General features: G+C 42.8%; 1 protein-coding gene across 1 annotated transcript in view; it reads left to right on the top strand.

Annotated features, from left to right (window-relative positions):
- Positions 1-523: 523 nt before the first annotated feature.
- PTPN1 (protein tyrosine phosphatase non-receptor type 1) overlaps positions 524-19,327 on the top strand; it is a 75,781-nt gene continuing 56,977 nt past the window's right edge. The window contains 1 exon segment of the mRNA NM_001131782.1: positions 524-721. Coding sequence (NP_001125254.1) covers positions 659-721 — 63 coding nt within the window. The 5' untranslated portion in view covers positions 524-658.

Raw genomic sequence — 19,327 nt, forward strand, 5'->3', positions numbered from 1 at the left:
AGAGAGTAGTGGGCTTCCCCGGCAGCGTAGTGAAACATGATACTCCTGAGTTTCATGAAAAAAGGGCAGACATCTGGCCAGAGCTGGGAGGCAAGAAATAGAGCACGGTGCCCTCCTCCCATACTCCAGCTTGGATTACTGAGGCCGGGGCCCAGGCCCTGCAGGAAAGGAGGTGCATGACTACTTTAAGGCCACTCACTCTGTAACTCAACGGGCCGGGTGGCGGCTGGAACTCAAGGCTCTCCCGGGCCTGGAGAGCCCACGCGCCGTGGGCGGGGCTCCCGGGGTCGCCTAGGCAACGGGCGCGCGCCACGCCCGAGCCCACAGCCCCGGAGCGGAGGAGGGAACGCGCGCTATTAGATATCTCGCGGTGCTGGGGCCACTTCCCCTAGCACCGCCCCCGGCTCCTCCCCGCGGAAGTGCTTGTCGAAATTCTCGATCGCTGATTGGTCCTTCTGCTTCAGGGGCGGAGCCCCTGGCAGGCGCGGTGCGTAGTTCCGGCTGCCGGTTGACATGAAGAAGCAGCGGCGGCTAGGGCGGCGGTAGCTGCAGGGGTCGGGGCTTGCAGCGGGCCTTGGGGCTAAGAGCGTGACGCGGCCTAGAGCGGCAGACGGCGTAGTGGGCCGAGAAGGAGGCGCAGCAGCCGCCCTGGCCCGTCATGGAGATGGAAAAGGAGTTCGAGCAGATCGACAAGTCCGGGAGCTGGGCGGCCATTTACCAGGTGCGGGAGCGCCCCGGAGCGTGGCGGGCCCTTCGCTTAGGCCGCTTGAACATCCCCTCAGACCTCCAGGCTCCAGACTCCCTCTGGGTCTTGCCCTCTGCCTCGCTCCTACTGCTTGAGGATTCGATGGGACAGCGACGCACTGCGTTTCCCCCTCCCCTTTGTCCCCGGGGTGGGCCTGTTTCTCGCCGCAGCCTCGGAGCCCCCTTCGATCCCCCACCTCCCTTCTGTTCTCCAGCCCGGGTAATCTCTCAAGCCGGGAGACCGCCGGTCTGTGCTCTCAACGCGAATCCCTCGCACCCCGACCCCGCCCCCTGCCTGTGCACTCTTTGTCCCCTGGGGTGATTTAGCACCCCCACTATTTCCTTTTCTGGAGTGGACCACCTCAGACTCCTTCCTTTGTCTCCCTGGGGGAAAAGGTTACTCCCCCCGTCCCTCCTTCACATTTCCTTTCCCCTAGTCTCAGTGTGCGTCGAGTCCCAGGGATGACAGTCCCCTTCCCCCTTTCTGTTCATTCATTTATTGGATAGGAGTTGGCGAGCTTATTCTGTGCTAGGCACTGCTTAGGCATTGGAGGTGGTGTTTGCTAATCAGAACAGGCAAGATCCTAGCGTTAGTGGAGCCTAGAGTCGAATAGGGCAATCAAACACAAAAGCAAATAATTTCAGATAGTGACAGGTGCTGTGAAGAGAACGACTTCCTAACGGGGTACAGGGTGACTGCATAGAAGGCCGGCTGTTTTAGAGAAGGGGATCAGGGAAGGCCTGTCAAAGGAGGAGACATTTGCTTTGTGAGCTGAACCAAGAGGAGCAGAAAGCCGTGAGAATATGGGGCTAAAGAACCTTCTAGCCAGGAGGCCTGCGATACCCACTCCATGATATCCTTTCAGGCAGGGACTCAGGAAGGTTAACGTTTTAACCCTCTGTAAAATAGCATCTTTCCTCAATGAGCAGCTTAGTCTTTGGTCGTGGCAGAGATGACCTTGTCTTAGGAGTCATCTCCTTGTGTGTTAAAAAGTTAGGAAAGTAGGGTTTCTCATATATCTATAAAACAAATAGTTAAAAACACAAAGAGCTCTTCCTTTCACAAGCAGCTGAATAAAATAAATACTCCCAATTAAATGTCATTGCGGGGGTTGTTAAGATTAACTAAAACCACACTTGCACGGTATCTTAAATAAGTGATATACAGAATAGAGATATTTTGTTACTTGTGTAAAGGGAGACGGCAGGTGATTCTGTTTTCAGCTTATAGGCTCAAAAGGCAAATTGTGAGATCCATCAGCTGTAGTATTAAAATCTATTTTGAGCTCCGCTTAGAAAGGAAAAAAGGTTTAAGCAGTTCTTTGGTATGCTTGACTAACAAAAGCCTTTTTTTTGGCAGCCTTGATTTTCATGTGAATTTACATCAAGCTTATTTGACAGGATTCTTTTTATTTGAACTGTAGTGTGTAGTTTCTGCTCGACTAATATTTCTAACCACTGTATATACTAATAAGTATGATTGATCGGTATATAAAACTTGTATGCCATATCTGGTCTCTGAATTAGTTGAATGAATTCCACAAGGGACTTTGAGAATGTGTAGACAAATTTTCTGCATCAGTTTAATGCAGTAGAGTCTAAAGTGGCTTTAAATGAAAATTGTTGGTCTGAAGTGTTGGAGTTGATTATGATACACCCCATCACAGTGGAAGCATTGTGGAGAAGTCTTTTCCACTGAAACTGACTGAGTTGACAACAAGAAATACTTATTGTAACTTAGTCCTTAGTTGAATTTTATTTCTTACAATTTTAAGCCAGAGTGGGCTGACCTGTCACCCAAGCATTGTTAAAATTGTATTCAGCATGCAACTAGCATGGAGTGTGTCAGTCTTCAATTCATTTCCTTCATTGTTCTTAAGTTTTTCTGCCACAATTAAACCCCACAAGTTAGTCAAGGTGTTGAGATTTTCCCTGCTTCTTAATGAATTGCCACATTCCCGGAGGTAGTTTCTTTCGGTCTTAGAGAATTGTCAGGGTCGGCTTTTCTCACCTCCACTGTATGGATATTTTTCTTTTCTAAAATCTTGAAATCAGAAGCTTTTCTCCTAAGTGTAAAAGTAGCTCTTTGTCATACAACTGTAGCGTTTTCTGAAAACAGAGTTCAGATGACCTTGAGTCTAAAGTGGCTAACTTTCTAAGGTGTGTATCGCTTTACCAAAACCATTATTTTTCAAGGATTCAAAGAAATATGTTTACAATTGATAGAAAATGGAAGTTTAAAAAAATTAATATTTTATAGCATGTCGAAATGAGGGCAGCCTTATACAAAGTCATACTTTGAGCTTGCCTAGCCTATTGTGATTAGAGAATAATGTAATTTTTGCTTACAACTTGGTAAGCAGGTCAGTTATTCTAACTTATTTTCTGATTAGAACAAAAAGATATAAAAACTTGAAAACTATTGGGAAAAGAACAAAGAGTGAAGAGGACTTTTGAGTGCTGAGGAATGTGGCAGCTTGGAAAACAAACTTTTTAGGCAGAGATTCTTTGCTAGGTCAGTTTGATAAAGTGAGCATAACCGTATTCTTAATCTTTAATGCTAATGAGTAGCATAGATGCTAATAAGCATCTAGGTCTATAAAAAGTCAGCTTTGATAGTGTATATAGATGGCTTTAAACATTGTTTTCTAGCATTTAAACACTTTCAAATCATCCGGTTGCTTGATTGGGCCTAGCTGTCTAAGAGGAGAGAAAGAGCCCAGAGGAGGAAAAGAGATTGGTTTTACTGAGCTAGAATGAGAGGAGAGAGGGTTGAGTGAATGACAAGAATAGTTCATGTGCTGCCCTCCATTTGTACTTTAAGAGGGGTTGGGTCCGGTGTTTTGCTTGTTTTCTCATCTGTAAATTCTTTGATTCTCTGACACCATTCACTATATTTCAGTGTGAATGATTTGATTGTTTCAGATAAAGGGGACTGCAATAGTAGCTTGTGACATGAAGGCAAGATTTATTCATGTTAGAGGCAGGCTTTGTAAAATGGGCCACTCTTCCAATTGACATTTGTTTTTATATCTGTTTTCATTATGAAATGCAATCTAATGCCTGACTAGGTTAAAACCATGTTGTAACAATAGTTCACTAAAATTCCTTACGATATACAGCTTATGTTGTTATATTCCAAAAAGATGAATATTAAAATTTGCCAATAACATTTATTTAAATACCATTTTCTTCAGAGGAAAAAAAACTATTTTATGCAAAGGAGAAAGATCTATACACTATGACTCACTTCACTTAAAAAAAAAAAAAAAGACTAACGGAAATGACATGGAGAGACTGGGAAGTTCTAGTCATCTTGAGTGACCCATTAGATCTAAATGTTCTTGTTTAGCCCTGGTTTGAGTGAACTAAATTTAGGTGTCTGATCAGTACTTTGGAAATGGTGTAAATGCCTTTGTAATTGTCTGGACTGATATTAGATTAACTGGGAGCACAAGTAGAAATAGTGAAGGGAAGAACTTTTTGCTATTGTTATTTGACATCACTGGCATATTTATAGGAATACTTCGGTGTTTTTGGAAGTAAGTAAACCATACCAGTGGTTCCAAAAAGTCAGCTGGGGGATAATGGTAATGCCGCTTTTTCTTAGCTGCAAGTTATCTGCCGTTGCTCCTCCTCCATTTTGCATTTTATCACGAATAGCTCCTCAAAACCTATTAAAATACCTGGTATTGAATAATGTAATTGAATGTGTACTGAATTTCACGGTGGAAATGAATAAGAAATTTCCTTTGGAGGTTTTTTGACTTAGCTACTGAAATAACGGCCTTTTATTTTGTGATTCTTTCCCTTTTCTCTTTGTTAAAGAAAACTGTCTTGTGATCTTGTAGATTACAGAATCCTTTTGGCAATTTTTGTTCCTAGCACTGCTTTTTCTTTCTTTCTTTCTTTTAAATAGAGATGGGGTTTTGCTGTGTTGCCCAGGTTGGTCTTGAACTCCTGGCTTCAAGCGATCCTCCCACCTTGGCCTCCTGAAGTTGGGATTGCAGGCGTGAGCAGGTACTTTTTCTGAGGCCTGCCTGAGCCTATATATATTTTGCACAATTTGGCATTCCTCTCTACAGTGTTTATGCTGATTTGTTTCTGGTAACAACTAATACTGGCAAATCGGCTGGGCATGTTCCTTTATGCTGTCCATATTCAGGAAAATTAGAATTCTAGCTGGGTCATTGTTCCCAGATGATGTAGTTTGGCACCAGCCATTCCATGTTCACATTTTGAGTATCCAGGAGGGCTGGGGATTTTGGAGTAGTTGGTGATTCCCTCTGTCACATTTCATTGGTTGGTCACTATGGCATCCTTTCCACCACACTAGTAGTCTAGGTTCTCAGATGTTGCTTATGAGCCTGCAGTGGTTTCTAGTTTCACACTGCAGAAATGAGTGAAGCCGGTTACCCGTTAATATGGTCCCATCATCACTAGAGTAATTAATTGTTCTAAAACCAGATCTGAGTCTGTCACTCCTCTGTGTAACTACTTCTGATTCTTTCATAACACTTGTAAAGTCCAAACTCTTCTTTAGCATGGCAGCCAGCTTCCAGTCCTTCCCTCCTATGTAGCTTCCATTCTAGCCAGACAAGAAAGGGCAGCGTTCTCCAAACTCATCCTTGCCCTTCGTTCCTTTATACCATTGCTGAGCACTTTGTTGAGGATGCCTCTCCCATTCAGTCTAGCTTGCATCTTCCAGCTCGAATGTGTGCTTCCTTGCACCAGAGTTTTGTTCCATCACCTGTGTGTTTTCATACAAGCTGGCACATATCTCTTCTAAAGCCCTGCTGTCATTGTAGCTGCGTCTTTACAAACATTTTTTTTTAATTTTTATGAAGTCAAGGTCTCACTATATTGCCCAGGCTGGTCTCAAACTCCTGGGCTCAAGTGATCCTCCTGCCTTGGCCTCCCAAAGTGCTGGGATTATAGGTATGAGACACTGTGCCCGGCTGTAGCTGCTACTTTATATCCCAGGTCTATCTCCAACGGAGCCCAAGCTTCCTGAGGCCACCTGTTGTATCTTTCTTATTCATCTTGAAGTCCTCTGCTCCTGGCACAGAGTAGGTACCTAACGAGAGTTGGGATTGAATTGATGGTCAGTACTTTGCTAGCCTGATGGTATAAAGATGTACAAAACATGGTTCCTGGCTCCCACTCTAGGGGGGCAATGATGGAAACGAATAGATTAGCCCACATTAGTACCAATAGCAGAGGTCACTCTGGGAGAAGGCCCCACCACATTTTGAGTCATGGCCTAATGAGGTAATTTAGTATTGCCTGCTGCAGTGGCTTTGGAAGAAAGGCTGGCATTCTTATCCAGTAGAAGCTGATACCACTGATTTGTTTCACAGAAGCTTTAAATATAACAATAAATTTGTGCTTGGCCTAGGGTGAACTTTACAGGCAACTTGGAGGTAATATGTTTGTCTCTCTAAGAATTGTTGAATTCCTCTGCCTTCATCCCTCCTGACTGGTTCTCACAAGCCTTCTAGGGGGCCTTTGCGTGTGGTTGGTTCATAAAATACTTTTTGATTTGGGATCTAAAATATAGTTCTCCATAAAATAACGACCGTTACCAAGTCTTTGATTTTATTTTTTCAAACTATAAATGGTAATGACATTCTTTGGCCTTTGATCAGACCACCCTTAGGGGCAAGAGAGTAGTTTCATGTTTTGCCTTTTCTAGTGTCCCCTGTGTCTGGGTATAGTTGTAGTCTCAGCTGTCATACTAACAGAGCTGAGTGAGTCCCTTACTTTCTTTGGGTTTTGGTTTCTCCCTTGTAAAAATGATCCTGGACTAACTGATCATTAAGTTCAGGTCAAGTAATAAAAATCCTTAATGTACTCACAAATACAATTTAATGTTCCTGAATAATCCTTGTAAAAACTGCAGCGGTTACTCAGTTTTGTAAGATGTGGTTGGGTACGATTAGGCTCAAAAGTTTATAGGAGCTTTGTGAGTATAGTTAACAACTCAAAAGAATGGGGTGTTTTTTCCTGAGGGGCATGAAATGTTTTTGATAAATAGAGTTCATTTGACTTGGTAATGTGGAAAATGAGTAGCCCTGATACGTAGGCTATGCTTTTGCGTTTTTCTCTCAAGTAGCAATTGGGTGGCTTTTCCTGTAAAAGATAGAGGAACTGATTCTTGAGAATTTACGAAAGCTTCAACCCTAACTAGGTACGCAAAGAATAGCTGCCCTTTATGTTGTAATTTTAGGAAGAAACCTACATCTGGTCTAAGTTTCATTTGAATAATATGATAGTTTACACATCTGCCATATTTGAGAAGAAAGTACCTAAGTCTCCAGAATTTTAGAAATAATGCTTTACTTTGTGTAGAAATGGTCTTCAGAGTTTAATAGCTGCTGCCCTCTCCTTTTTCAAAGCAGCTTGACATAATCATGAGTATCTTGCTGACAGCTTGTAAATTTTGATTGTATGAAAACTGAAAATAAGACCATTTCACATGGAAGATTCCCTCCTGCCCTGAAACAGCCAAAGAAAACTGTAGCCATCAAATCTATTGATCTCTGGGCTTTGGTACAAGTCACACTACAAATAAAATAATACCAAGTACTTAATAAATGATTTTCAGTCCTTTTAAAGTTTATTTTTTTAATAATTTTTTTTTTGAGTTGGGGTCTTTCTGTGTCGTCCAGGCTGGAGTGCAGTGGCACAATCTTGGCTCACTGCAACCTCCACCTCCTGGGCTCAAGTGATCCTCCCACCTCAGGCTCCCAAGTAGCTGAGACTACAGGCATGTGCCATCACACCCAGCTAACTTTTGTATTTTTTTGGAGTAGAGATGGGATTTTGCTGTGTTGCCCAGGCTGGTTTGAACTCCTGGGCTTAAGCCATCTGTCTGCCTCAGGCTCCCAAAGTGTTGGGATTACAGGCATGAGCCACTGTGCCCGGCCCAGTCTTTTTTTTTTTAAGAGAAAAACGTATGACATGGTTCGATTTACTGAGTGCTTATGGTTTTACCAAGGCAGTAAGGTTTTATGGATACCCTATGGTAATTAGATAGAATTAGTGCTCTGAAGTCAGCTCTGTAATAAGGACTCAGAGTAAACATGGCAAAGGGACACTTAAGGTCTGCATTTTCTCTGGGAAATAAACGTATTCTTTACTACTCTGAATCTAGTGCTGGGAAATTCTAAATCCTTCTTGAGGATTAACCACTTATGGAAGTAAAGTTTTGGGTCCCAAGTAGGCTTGTGTCCCTGTCTCCTTCTCTTTACTTTTCAGATGTTTCTTCCTAGAGACTGAGGTATGTTTTACTTCTACAGATGAAGAAGGAAGCCTAGGCTGTGTTTGTGGCTTTTGTGGGTGAGCAACATCACTTGCAAAGATAAGATGAGCATAGCAAAACTAGGTTTTCAAAATAATTTTAAAAAATTTCTTAGTGATTAGAAAAGGAAAACTCTTCCCTTATCTCTGTTAAGAAACGTTTTTCGACTTTTTTCCTTTCTTAATGGATCTTTTATTGGCACATCTCTTCCTTTTGCAGAATCTTACTTAAAAGTCACCACGTTAAATTACAGCAAACAGCTAATTTTTATCCAGATGGGCCCTGGTTACAGGATTGTACACTATTGCGAATTTGTTACAGGAAAGTGAACATCAAGTAATTATTCCAAATAGAGTTCTCTTAAGAACGTGGGTTACTTAAAAATGTCTAAGGATGAAGTCACTTCTGAATATAACTTCACTCAAGAGAACAAATAAGCAAACTGCATTTAGCATAACATGGTAAATTAGCTTTAACTCTCCTTGATGTTTGAACATTTGTCGCTGTTAACTACTGTTTCACTTTTCAAATAGTCAGGGCTTAGTTTGCTTCTGTAAGGATAAAGGGAAAATACGCCTTCACTGAGTCATAAATATTTTTGTGGCTAACTTTTGCACAGAGAAAAGAGGCCTCTAAGAAGGTACCCAGTGAATTTTTTTTTCGGGGGCAGGGAGAGAATATATCATTTTTTGGTTTGTTGTTGTTGTTGTTGTTGTCATTGTTTTGCTTTGTTGTTTTTACTCTGATCTGAACTGTATCTTGACAACACTTTTGAATTAAGAGCATTACTATTATTGTTCTCTACTACCTGGACGCCACCTCCCTGTTGCCAGAGTGTTAAGGATCATCCTCCGAGGTGGGGTGAGGCATAATGGGGCCAAGATCAGAAAGTTACATTAAGCTACATCAGGTTTATACAAGCACAAAACCAAATTTTTGGAGCAGTCCCCAGCATACAAGCTGGTTTAGCCACATCTAAAGGTTGCTCTTGAATATTCCTTGAGAATCCACATCCCTAGAATGCTGGGTTTCAATGGGCCCTTTATGTACCTATCATGGTGTCATTTCTGAGCATTTCTAAATATTCCTTCATGTCTTACAGTTTTTCTTGAATAAATCTTAGGAATATTAGTGCCATTATCAGTATTTTGTTTGGTCTGTTCATACCACAAATAACTACCCAGGTCTGCTACTTGCCCCTGTTTCTCTGCCTGCTAATGAAAATGCTTTTGAAAGTTTGAGTAACAATATTGGAGTGTGCACAGTGGTATTGGTATGTTCTGTACTCATCCTTAACCACTTGTTTTCATCCTTTGTGAGCTTGAAGTTTCTCCAAAAAATTTATCACAAAACTTACCAGATATAGTTAATACACTCAGAGAGAGAATCACTGAAAAAGTAGATGTAGTTTAACAAACCCAGTGCCTTTTTTTCCCCATGAATACATATTTGTCAACTAAGCCTCATTTTGCAACTTGTTCCACTACTCGAATGGTGACAAACTTTTGGTTTCCCAATAGACTTGGAAGATGTTGCTTTTGAAAGTAGGAAATAGATGGCTTTAGAAGATGGAAGAATATTTTGGTTTGAAGTGGGAGCGTGGTATGTCCTTAGCTGTCTGTGAAATGCAGCTGAAGATGGGTGTGGGCCTTCATCTGCATTTCCCATCTTCAGTTTGAGGAGGTAGTTACCCTTCTAACCACTTAAGAACTGCATGGTACATGCTGTTTTATTTACAGGGCAAAACTGTGCTCCCGTAGTTTCCCTGGTGCTTGCCTTCACGTTAATACAGTGTCATCGTTTGGCAGTGTTGATGTGCCAGGGTCCATGTTAGAAGGAGGAAAGGTATAGCGAAGTTAAAGGGTGCAGTTGGCCTCCCACCTTTAGTTTTGTAAGTGCCTTTAAAGTTTGATTTTTGTAGGTTGATCGTAAGGAAGTGATAAGTATGTTAGGTTATTTGTGGTTTGAGCTAATTTTAGTATCTTTTTACAGCTTGCTTTGTATCCTTTGCCATTAAAACATGCTTTCTAGAAAGACAACTTTTGAATGTAGGACACAGTCTATATTCTATACTTGGCTACATTTCAAAAAATATTTTCTCAGTACTTTGGAAGTTGGACAGTTGGAAGCATAGTGACAGTATTTAAAAATCTTTGATTCCGGCTGGGCACGGTGGCTCACGCCTGTAATCCCAGCACTTTGGGAGGCTGAGGTGGGTGGATCACTTGAGGTCTGGAGTTCAAGACCGGCCTGACCAACATGGTGAAACCCTGTCTCTACTAAAAATACAAAATTAGCTGAGCGTGGTGGTACATGCCTGTAATCCCAGCTACTCAGGAGGCTGAGGCAAGAGAATCGCTTGAACCTGGGAGGCGGAGGTTGCAGTGAGCCAAGATCATACTATTGCACTACAGCCTGGGCGACAAGAGTGAAACTCCATCTCAAAAAAAAAAAAAAACATTCAGTGATTTCTTTGCTTTGTGACACTTCTACTTTTCCGGCAAGTAAATTACATTCTTTCATACAGGTATGAAATTCTTGTTCCAAGCTAGTGGTTAAAAAGGCACAGTTGATATTAGAGGATTTTTAAAAGATTATGGCCACGCCTGCAATGTGTTGAAGCAAGGCTTTGCTGGGCTGTGTATAGGAAACCTTCCCCAGCCTGTGCCCTTGGTTGATAGACCATTTTGCTCCTAAGGGTAGGTGCCTGTATCTGTCTCCAGTACTGGTTAGTTTCACACAGAACAGTTATGTTTCAGAGCTTTAGTCTCAAGCTGCCCTGCTCCCCTGAAGCAGCCACCCTGAACATGTGCACTCACAGGAGGGGACATGTGAGGTCATGGAAGGAGACGACTCAGGAAGAAGAAGACTTGGGTTTGGGTTCTGACTCTGCCTTTGACTGTTGTGGGATTTTGAGGAGTTACATACAGGATCTGTAAAATGTAGTCATTAGACTAGACTAGACAGCCATATAGCATTACCTAGATCTAACTTTCTATGAAGACATGGTCACAGGAGGAGACCAGAGGGTGGGGTGATCTTTCTGGAAAAGTTGGGGCTTCATACCCTACTCATGCTAGATTTGGTAGCATTATATGGCTGTTCCTGATCCCCCTAATCTAAAAGTGGGACAGAACTTTAAAATTTCATATTGACTCAAATTAAAACTTAAAAAAACCCATTATTTCCTTAAAAATAATAAAATGTCCTGTGGGGGCATAAGTCACATTATATTTTAAAATTCCTGAATGCCACATGGATGAATGTAGTTCCTTTTGAAATTCTTCTTTTGTGTAAAGAGGAATGTTGGATTTTGTAATAGGACTAAAAAGTCTTCCATTTGAGAGAGAAACACAGTCTGCTGCATGTTCTACCCTTGTTCAGGATAAAACCCACTAATAGCTAACATGTATTGAATTCTGTGTTGTGCCTCAGGCACTGTGCAAAGTCCTTTACATGCAGTGCTATTTATTATATACTGTCAATTGGTCTATAACAGCAGGAAATGTTTCAGGAGGACAATGAGGTCCCAGGCCCTCAGTCTTCTCCTGTGTCCTGGATTCAGCTTCACAATAGCACTATGGCAGTGTGGCCACTGCTTCAGCTTCCACATACATGTCTGTGAAGAGAGACAGGGGATTGTGCTAAGCCTCCCCAATTTATTAGGACATAGAAGGAGAGAGTTTGTAGTTTTTGACCTTTGCCTAGTTTTCTAACCTCTTTCCTAGATGTCACAAATTGGCCACCCACAGTCATATTTTGCTTGCTTCACACAAGGTTTTTTAAAAAAGAGAAGAGTTTAATTTGTGCCATTGTTTGTAAATGAATCAGGAGAAATGACATGCAACTCTGGATTCTGGCCTCTCTTGAAAAATCTGAAAATCACACCATCTGAGCTTACACTGGCAGTGGTCTGCTGGACTGAGGGACACAACTCCTTTTGGATGTACATGTGTGCGTTCCAGAGTTTACCACAGTCCCACAGTGGGTCACGCTGTCCTTGTCAGTGTACACTACCTAGCACTTGAGTTTGCAACCCCGACCCCAAGCTGAGTTTTCTCGTCAAGCTTGATGTTAATGTTATGTGATGCTTGACCTTGTAGGTATTTGGTATATTATCGTTAGATAAAATTGAAGCAAAGGGCTAAAGGGTTGGTAGCCTGAGGGGAGTGCCCTTGACAGTAAAGTCTAGGATAAAATCACTGGCCAGGTACTCCTTCCCTTCCTGCCCTTCCTCTTTTCTCTTTATCCTCAGCCCCCTTCTGCTATTTTGAGGAAGTTAGAAACCACCATTTTTTCCCACCTCAGGCAACTGAGTGTGGCTGTATTTCTGTCTCATGTTCAGTTATTTCCAGGAACTATTTTTGATGTCCAACTTGAAGTTACAGTGGGTGGGCCTAATGGGAGCTGATGAAAGAATGAGTTCACCAAATATGCTTACACTGAGATGGCTACGAAGTAAGGTTTTTAATGACTTGCTTTGTGACTTGGTCAGGAGTGATACCATTTGTCATGTGTCCAATTTCATGACTAAATGGTTGCTCTACCTTATCCTTATAGCTATAATAAAAGAAAATAAATACACAGGTTGCAGGGAGGAATGTATCTTGTTAAAGGTCTCTCCCTTTTAGCAACAAAAGTACATATTATGTTGTAGAACATGCTTTTTCTTTGATCCTTCTTGAACACCTATTACTCTATAGAGGTATATTGTGTATGGCAAATTAGAACAAGCAATAGATAAGGATGATTCTTTACCATTATAACCCAGTCAAAGTCTTTGTCCTAAGTTTTGTACCTTTCTCCAAAGGGAAAGGTATTTGTATGTATGTATTTATTTATTTTTGAGGCAGAGTTTTGCTCTTGTTGCCTAGGCTGGGGTGCAATGGCGTGATCTCGGCTCACTGTAACATCTGCCTCCAGAGTTCAAGTGATTCTCCTGCCTCAGCCTCCCGAGTAGCTGGGATTACAGGTGCCTGCCACCATGCCCGGCTAATTTTTTTTTTTTTTTGGTATTTTTAGTAGAGATGGGGTTTCATCATGTTGGCCAGGCTGGTCTTGAACTCCTGACCTCAGGTGATCCACCCGCCTCAGCCTCCCAAAGTGTTGGGATTACAGGCATCAGCCACCGCCTCCAGCCAGGTATTTGTATTTTTAATCTCTATGCCTTACTGTCTCAAATCAGGAGGATTTGGTGATTTATTGAATGTGGGGGAAGGGGAAGAAGAGGAAATGGGAGGAATGTTCCAGATTAGGGAAATAGATAGCTAGATGGAAGATGCAGCCCCTCACCAAGGTGGGGACACAGGAAAAGGAATGTGTGCAAAGAAGATGGTGATCTGGTTATGAACATGTTGATAGAGGACATCCAGGGAAGCATCTGGTAGGTGGTGGGGTGTTTAAATATAGAACATTCGGAGAATGCTCCGAAGCTTCAGAGAACCCTTCCCAAAAGGACAAAACCAGCTCAGTGTTTTAGCACTCCGGGATCATATGGCATGACAGCATGGCTGCTTTATACTTTTTTGTGTGTGTGAAATTAAAACCAACCACTCAGGACCAATTTCTCTGAAGCTTTTTGTCCGTCTTTCATTTGCTTTTCTAGTCTAGATTGTAAGCTCCTTGCAGCCAGTATCCATTGATTCAGTCATTCAACAAATAATACATGAACATCTACTAGGTACCAGGCTCTGTGCTGGGCAGTCGGGATACGTGGTGAGGAAGACAAACTTGGTCCCTGCCCTTAGGAAGTTCAGTAGTCCAGCAGACAAAGTGGCTGAATAAAGATAATCTCAGTTCACAGTGATAAAAGCTCTTACAGGCCCTAGGCTCCAGGTGCTGTGGGGATACTCAGGAAAAGGTATCTAATTGGGATTGGGAGCAGGCAAAACAAATAAAGGATAGTGTATAAAGGTAGTATCTAGTTGAAGTTCTGAAGGGCAAGGAGGAGTAAACCTGTATGTTCTCTGAGACCCTCCCTAATCTGGGATTGACTTCTTGTCTGTCTCTGTTCATATTAAGTGTCACCTGGGCTTGAAAGGGTGAGATCATATTTCACTTCCTTCCTCTTTGGTCTTAACCTTTCTCCGCTACCCCCTCACACAATGCGTATGCATTATTCTCTTATTGTATATATTTTTCCTCTCTTCCTTTTTATGTTTCCTCTGCCATTACTTTTAACCTTGACTGCCATATGGCCTCTAAATGCGTCCGGAAGGGTAGCCTAGTGGAGGTTATTCCATCATGGCCTTGAGCTCATGCGACCAGATAGTGAGGGCGTCTGTGTAGGTGTCTTCTCCAGGAGGGTGATATTTGTTTCATTGTAAATTTTGTAGCCCTAGAACACAAACAACAGTGCACAGTCATTAGTAGGCAGGCAGTACAGGATTCATTGAAGTGAAGTGATAACTTTTATCCAAGTATGTATGCAGATAATCTTTGATTTGTACAAAAAAAATTATATTTTAAAATGTAAAGATTTTTTAAAAGAATCTTCAAGTTTTAGCCTTCCCACTAGGAATATATCGAAAACATGTGCCTAGCTCACTGACTTGCAGCCGCCACTATGAGAATAAAGGTCTCATTTAGTTGTGAATTTTAAGGGATATTTTCAATGATGTTGGCTGGTTTATCCCATTATGTGGGTCTTTTTTTTTTTTTTTTTGAGACGGAGTCTCGCTTTGTCGCCCAGGCTGGAGTGCAGTGGCACAATCTCGACTCACTGCAACCTCCGCCTCCCGGGTTCAAGTGATTCTGCTGTCTCAGCCTCCTAAGTAGCTGGGATTACAGGCGCCTGCCACTACGCCCAGCTAATTTTTGGTATTTTTAGTAGAGACAGGGTTTCACCATGTTGGTCAGGCTGGTCTCGAACTCCTGACCTCATGATCCACCCGCCTCGGCCTCCCAAAGTGCTGGGATTACAGGTGTGAGCCACCGTGCCCAGCCTATGTGGTCTTATTAGCAATTCTCAGTACACAGATAGCTTTGAGTGATTCTTTCAAGTCAAGTACCTTATTAAAAAAACTCAAGTGTACTGATAATTATCTTACTTTTAAATGGCTAAGTGATAAGACTGAATTTTTAGGCACTGTAACACTTCAGATATGATTACAGATTCTGATATTATTATGGTTATTTATATTTATTCATTTTTGAGATGGAGTTTCGCTCTTGCTGCCTAGGCTGGAATGCAATGGCACGATCTTGGCTCACTGCAACCTCCGCCTCCCAGGTTCAAGCGATTCTCCTGCCTCAGCCTCCTTAGTAGCTGGGATTACAGGCACCCGCCGCTACACCGGCTAATTTTTGGTATTTTTAATAGAGACAAGGTTTCACCATGTTGGCCAGGGTGGTCTCGCACTTCTGACCTCTGGCGATCCGCCCACCTCGGCCTCCCAAAGTGCTGGGATTATAGGCGTGAGCCACCACGCCCGGCCTGGTTACTTAAATTTAAATACAAAAATTATGTTGATTAATTCTGAATGATTTCCTGATTGCTCCCCGTTTACCATTCACACATTTATTAAATTCTTCCCTTGCCATATAGAAGCAGTCTCTCTGCCATATGTGCCACATAGATAGCAGAACTAGCTGTCTGCAAACCATTAAATTTGTGAAAACATCTCCCCTTTTTTCCTGTTTCTAATTCTAGCTATGAGGATTATATGTAGAAGTAGTCCTGGATTTGATTTTTTTTTTTAATAGTTGTAGACTACAAATCATTTAAACGTCTGAAAGGAGAAAGGTTTTCCTTAAAAATGGATGACAAAAGAGAATAAAAAGGTATTTTGACTATTTTTTTGAATGATGAGGAGATTTTTTTTCTCCTTCTAGTTTTCTTTTGGAGTCATTTATGTGTCACTGAGTGGATACCATGGAACATGTGGCAGAAGTAGATGTATGGGGTAAAAGAACCATAGTTCATAAGCTCCTTGACAGAATCACTGAAGTGTAGCCATTGTATGGCCACACTGTTGCAGGGGGAGGCAGCAGTTTTGAAGAAGGGGATGAGTAATAATGAGTGATAAAAAGGCATCCTGGATAGAAGACCAAACGATGGAGAAGATCCCAGTTTGTTGATTATGCTTTTGTTTTCTGATTTGCTGAGGAGAGTGAAAATGCCTGAGGGGTGCGGGGGAGCACATAGGTTATGTGTGTGTGTGTATGTGTGTGTGTGTGTGTGTGTGTGTGTGTGTGTGTGTGTGTGCGCGCGTGCATGCAGATTCTCTCTTTCACTGTATTTGTATGCATGTATGTATCTTAGGACTTAAGCTTTGTAGTCAATAAATTGCCATAGTGGGGAATTGCTTAATTGCTTGCCTTCTGTTATTGTATTTTATTTTTTTTTATTTTTAATGATTTTTTTGGTGGGGTACAGGATCTTAACTATGTTGTCCAGGCTGGTCTTGAACTCCTAAACTCAAGTGATCCTCCTGCCTCGGGCTCTCAAAATGCTGGGATTACAGGTGTGAGCTACCATGCCCAGCTTAGTCGTATTTTAAATGGGCCCGTTTGCAGCACTCCCTACTCCCCTTAGTTTACGTGGCTCACAACCTGTCTTTCCATTTCAAGCCTTCAGTCACCCCTGGCCCATGTCAGTGCATTTGGGCAGCCCACCCAGCATCATCACCTCATGTCCCAGGGAACTTCCTGTTCCTCTCATCCAGCTATTTCCCTCCCTGGCTGTTGAGATAGTCTCTACCTTTGACCTATTGTTAAGCTCAGACCTTCTGCTCTCTAGTTAGAGCCTCTGTGCTGCCAGATTCCCTCGCTCAGTTACTTTCTCTAGTTTGGGTTTTCTCCTTCATTCAGGTTTCAAGCTGTTTCTCTCCTCCCCCCACCACAGTCTCCTCACTTCCCTCCTTATGCAGCTGAGACTGTGGTCAGTCACTTTAGATGCTGCCTCTCCGCTGTACTTGTGTCCATCTTCTTACCTACCACCTCTAGTCCTGGAGCAGGCTCGTCCCCTGCCTTTGTCTTCCTGGGCCCAGGCTCCTAAGTGCTGCTGGAAAAAAAATCTCCCGGTATTGAGCCCCTAGAAATCCAGTCTTTAATCCCAAATCTGTCTCCCCCAGCATCTGGCCATCAGATCTAAAGCTTACCTGCCATCCTTTCCACCTCATTTCTCTCACAGGGGAAGAGGAGCCTTTGCTCCTAGCATCAGCGCTCCTGACCCCTTCCCATCTCGCCTGTTCAAGGCATCTTGCAATAAGGGGTTGGTGACTCTCTGAGGAATGGATCCCAGGCCCTCCCTATTATCATCTTATGTATACCAGTTCAACATTCTCAGCTTCCTCCAGCCGAGACTGCCCCTCCAGCTGAGACTGCCCCTCCAGCCACTGCTTTATGCTCTCCTTCTCCGGTTGAAATTTTTGAAGTAAATAGGTCACTGTGCCCATCGTTCATCTTCCAGTCACTCTGTGTGTTTATCTTCCAGGGAAGTGAGGCTCTATGCTACCAAGCCACTGAAATAATATATATATATATTTTTTTCCAGACAGAGCCTTGCTCTGTCACCCAGGCTGGAGTGCAGTGCCGCAGTCTTGGCTCACTGCAACCTCTGCCTCCCGGCTTCAAGCGATTCTCTTGCCTCAGCCTCCTGAGTAGCTGGGATTACAGGTGCCCGTCATCACGCCTGGCTAATTTTTTGTATTTTTGGTAGAGATGGGGCTTCACCATGTTGGCCAGGCTTGTTGGCTATGTTGGCATGTTGACCATGTTGGCCAGGCTAGCCTCAAGTGATCCGCTCGTGTCAGCCTCCCAAAGTGCTAGGATTACAGGTGTGAGCCACCGCACCTGGCCTGAAATAATTCTTGACAAAATCTGCTTCCTTGTTACTAATACAGTGGATATTCTGCATCCTAATTTTAATGCAGTTCAGTGTGGTAGACCTGTATTTGCTTATTGAATATTCTCTTCCTTGTTTTAATAACTCTATTTTTTCCTTTTCTTTTATATCTCCTGCTTCTCTAGCTAGTCCTAGACCTCACTCGTCGGTGTCTTCTCTGTTTGTTCCTCAACTTGAGGAGTTCCTACAAGGTTTACCCCATCTGCTGCTTTCATTTAGCCCTTTTGTTCTTTTTGAGCCATCTCATTCACTCACCCAGGAAGTAGCATTGGCCCTTGAACTCAGAGTGTGCACACATACACCATGTACTATGGAACAGCCTTCAGAGGCACTTTGTTCCTGAAATTGTGGTGTTCTTTGCCTCTCATGGAGCCTTGCATATGCTGTTTCCTCTGCCTGGAATGTCCTACCTTCTACTTAACTGATTCTTGTTCTTCTTTCCAGTCACATTTTGTACATTTCTTTTGGGATGCTTTCTCTGATTTCCCCTTTCCACAGGTCCAAGTTAGGTGCCTCATCTGGGTCCTCCCGTGGCCCTCTGAAGGCCTTTCATGCACCATGTCTGAGTATGCTGTAATAACACACATTGCTCTGTAATAAACTGTTTACTTACCTATTGCCAACAAGTAATCTATCAAATCTTATAAAGGGCGGGGCTGCTTTTTTCCTAGTCATTTGTATCTCTTAGTACCCAATATAGTGTTTGGCATATAGAAAATACCCAACAAGGCCAGTCACAGTGGCTCACACCTGTAATCCCAGCACTTTGGGAGGCTGAGGTGGGCGGATCACTTGAGGTCAGGAGTTTGAGACCAGGCTGGCCAACATGGTGAAACCCTGTCTCTACTAAAAATACAAAAATTAGCCAGGCGTGGTGGCGGGTGTCTGTAGTCCCAGCTACTTGGGAGGCTGAGGCAGGAGAACCACTTGAACTGGGGAGGTGTAGGTTGCAGTGAGCTGAGATCACTCCACTGCACTCCAGCCTGGGTGACAGAGCGAGACTCCATCTTAAAAAAGAAAAAAAAGAAAGAAAATACCCAGTAAGCAGTTCCTGAATGAATAGATGAGAATGTTGTTTAGAAGGTTCATGAATTGGAAACTGCGATTGCTAGGGAGGCTTTGAGTTTATGGTATTGTGTTGAACCATGTGTTACCCAGGATCAATTTAGATTTCACACTTTGTTTTCTCTGTCCCTTTTTATATTAATTTTCTGTATGTGGTGTTTTCCCCCCGTGAGATTGTATACCATTTCTCAGCGAGAACTGTGTGTAATGCTTGGTGGCTGCCTCGCGGTGCCCTGCATGGAATTGGACTTCATTTCAGTGGATCTAATCCCGGTTATGTTAATGCTCGATGGCCTAAGTCTCATCTCGAAGCAGTCCATGTCTTCATCAGCTGGCCCTGCCTCCATGCCCTGCACAGACCATGCCAC

The sequence above is a fragment of the Pongo abelii genome, chromosome 21, assembly GCF_028885655.2.
Source record: "Pongo abelii isolate AG06213 chromosome 21, NHGRI_mPonAbe1-v2.0_pri, whole genome shotgun sequence".
Lineage (NCBI taxonomy): Eukaryota > Metazoa > Chordata > Mammalia > Primates > Hominidae > Pongo > Pongo abelii.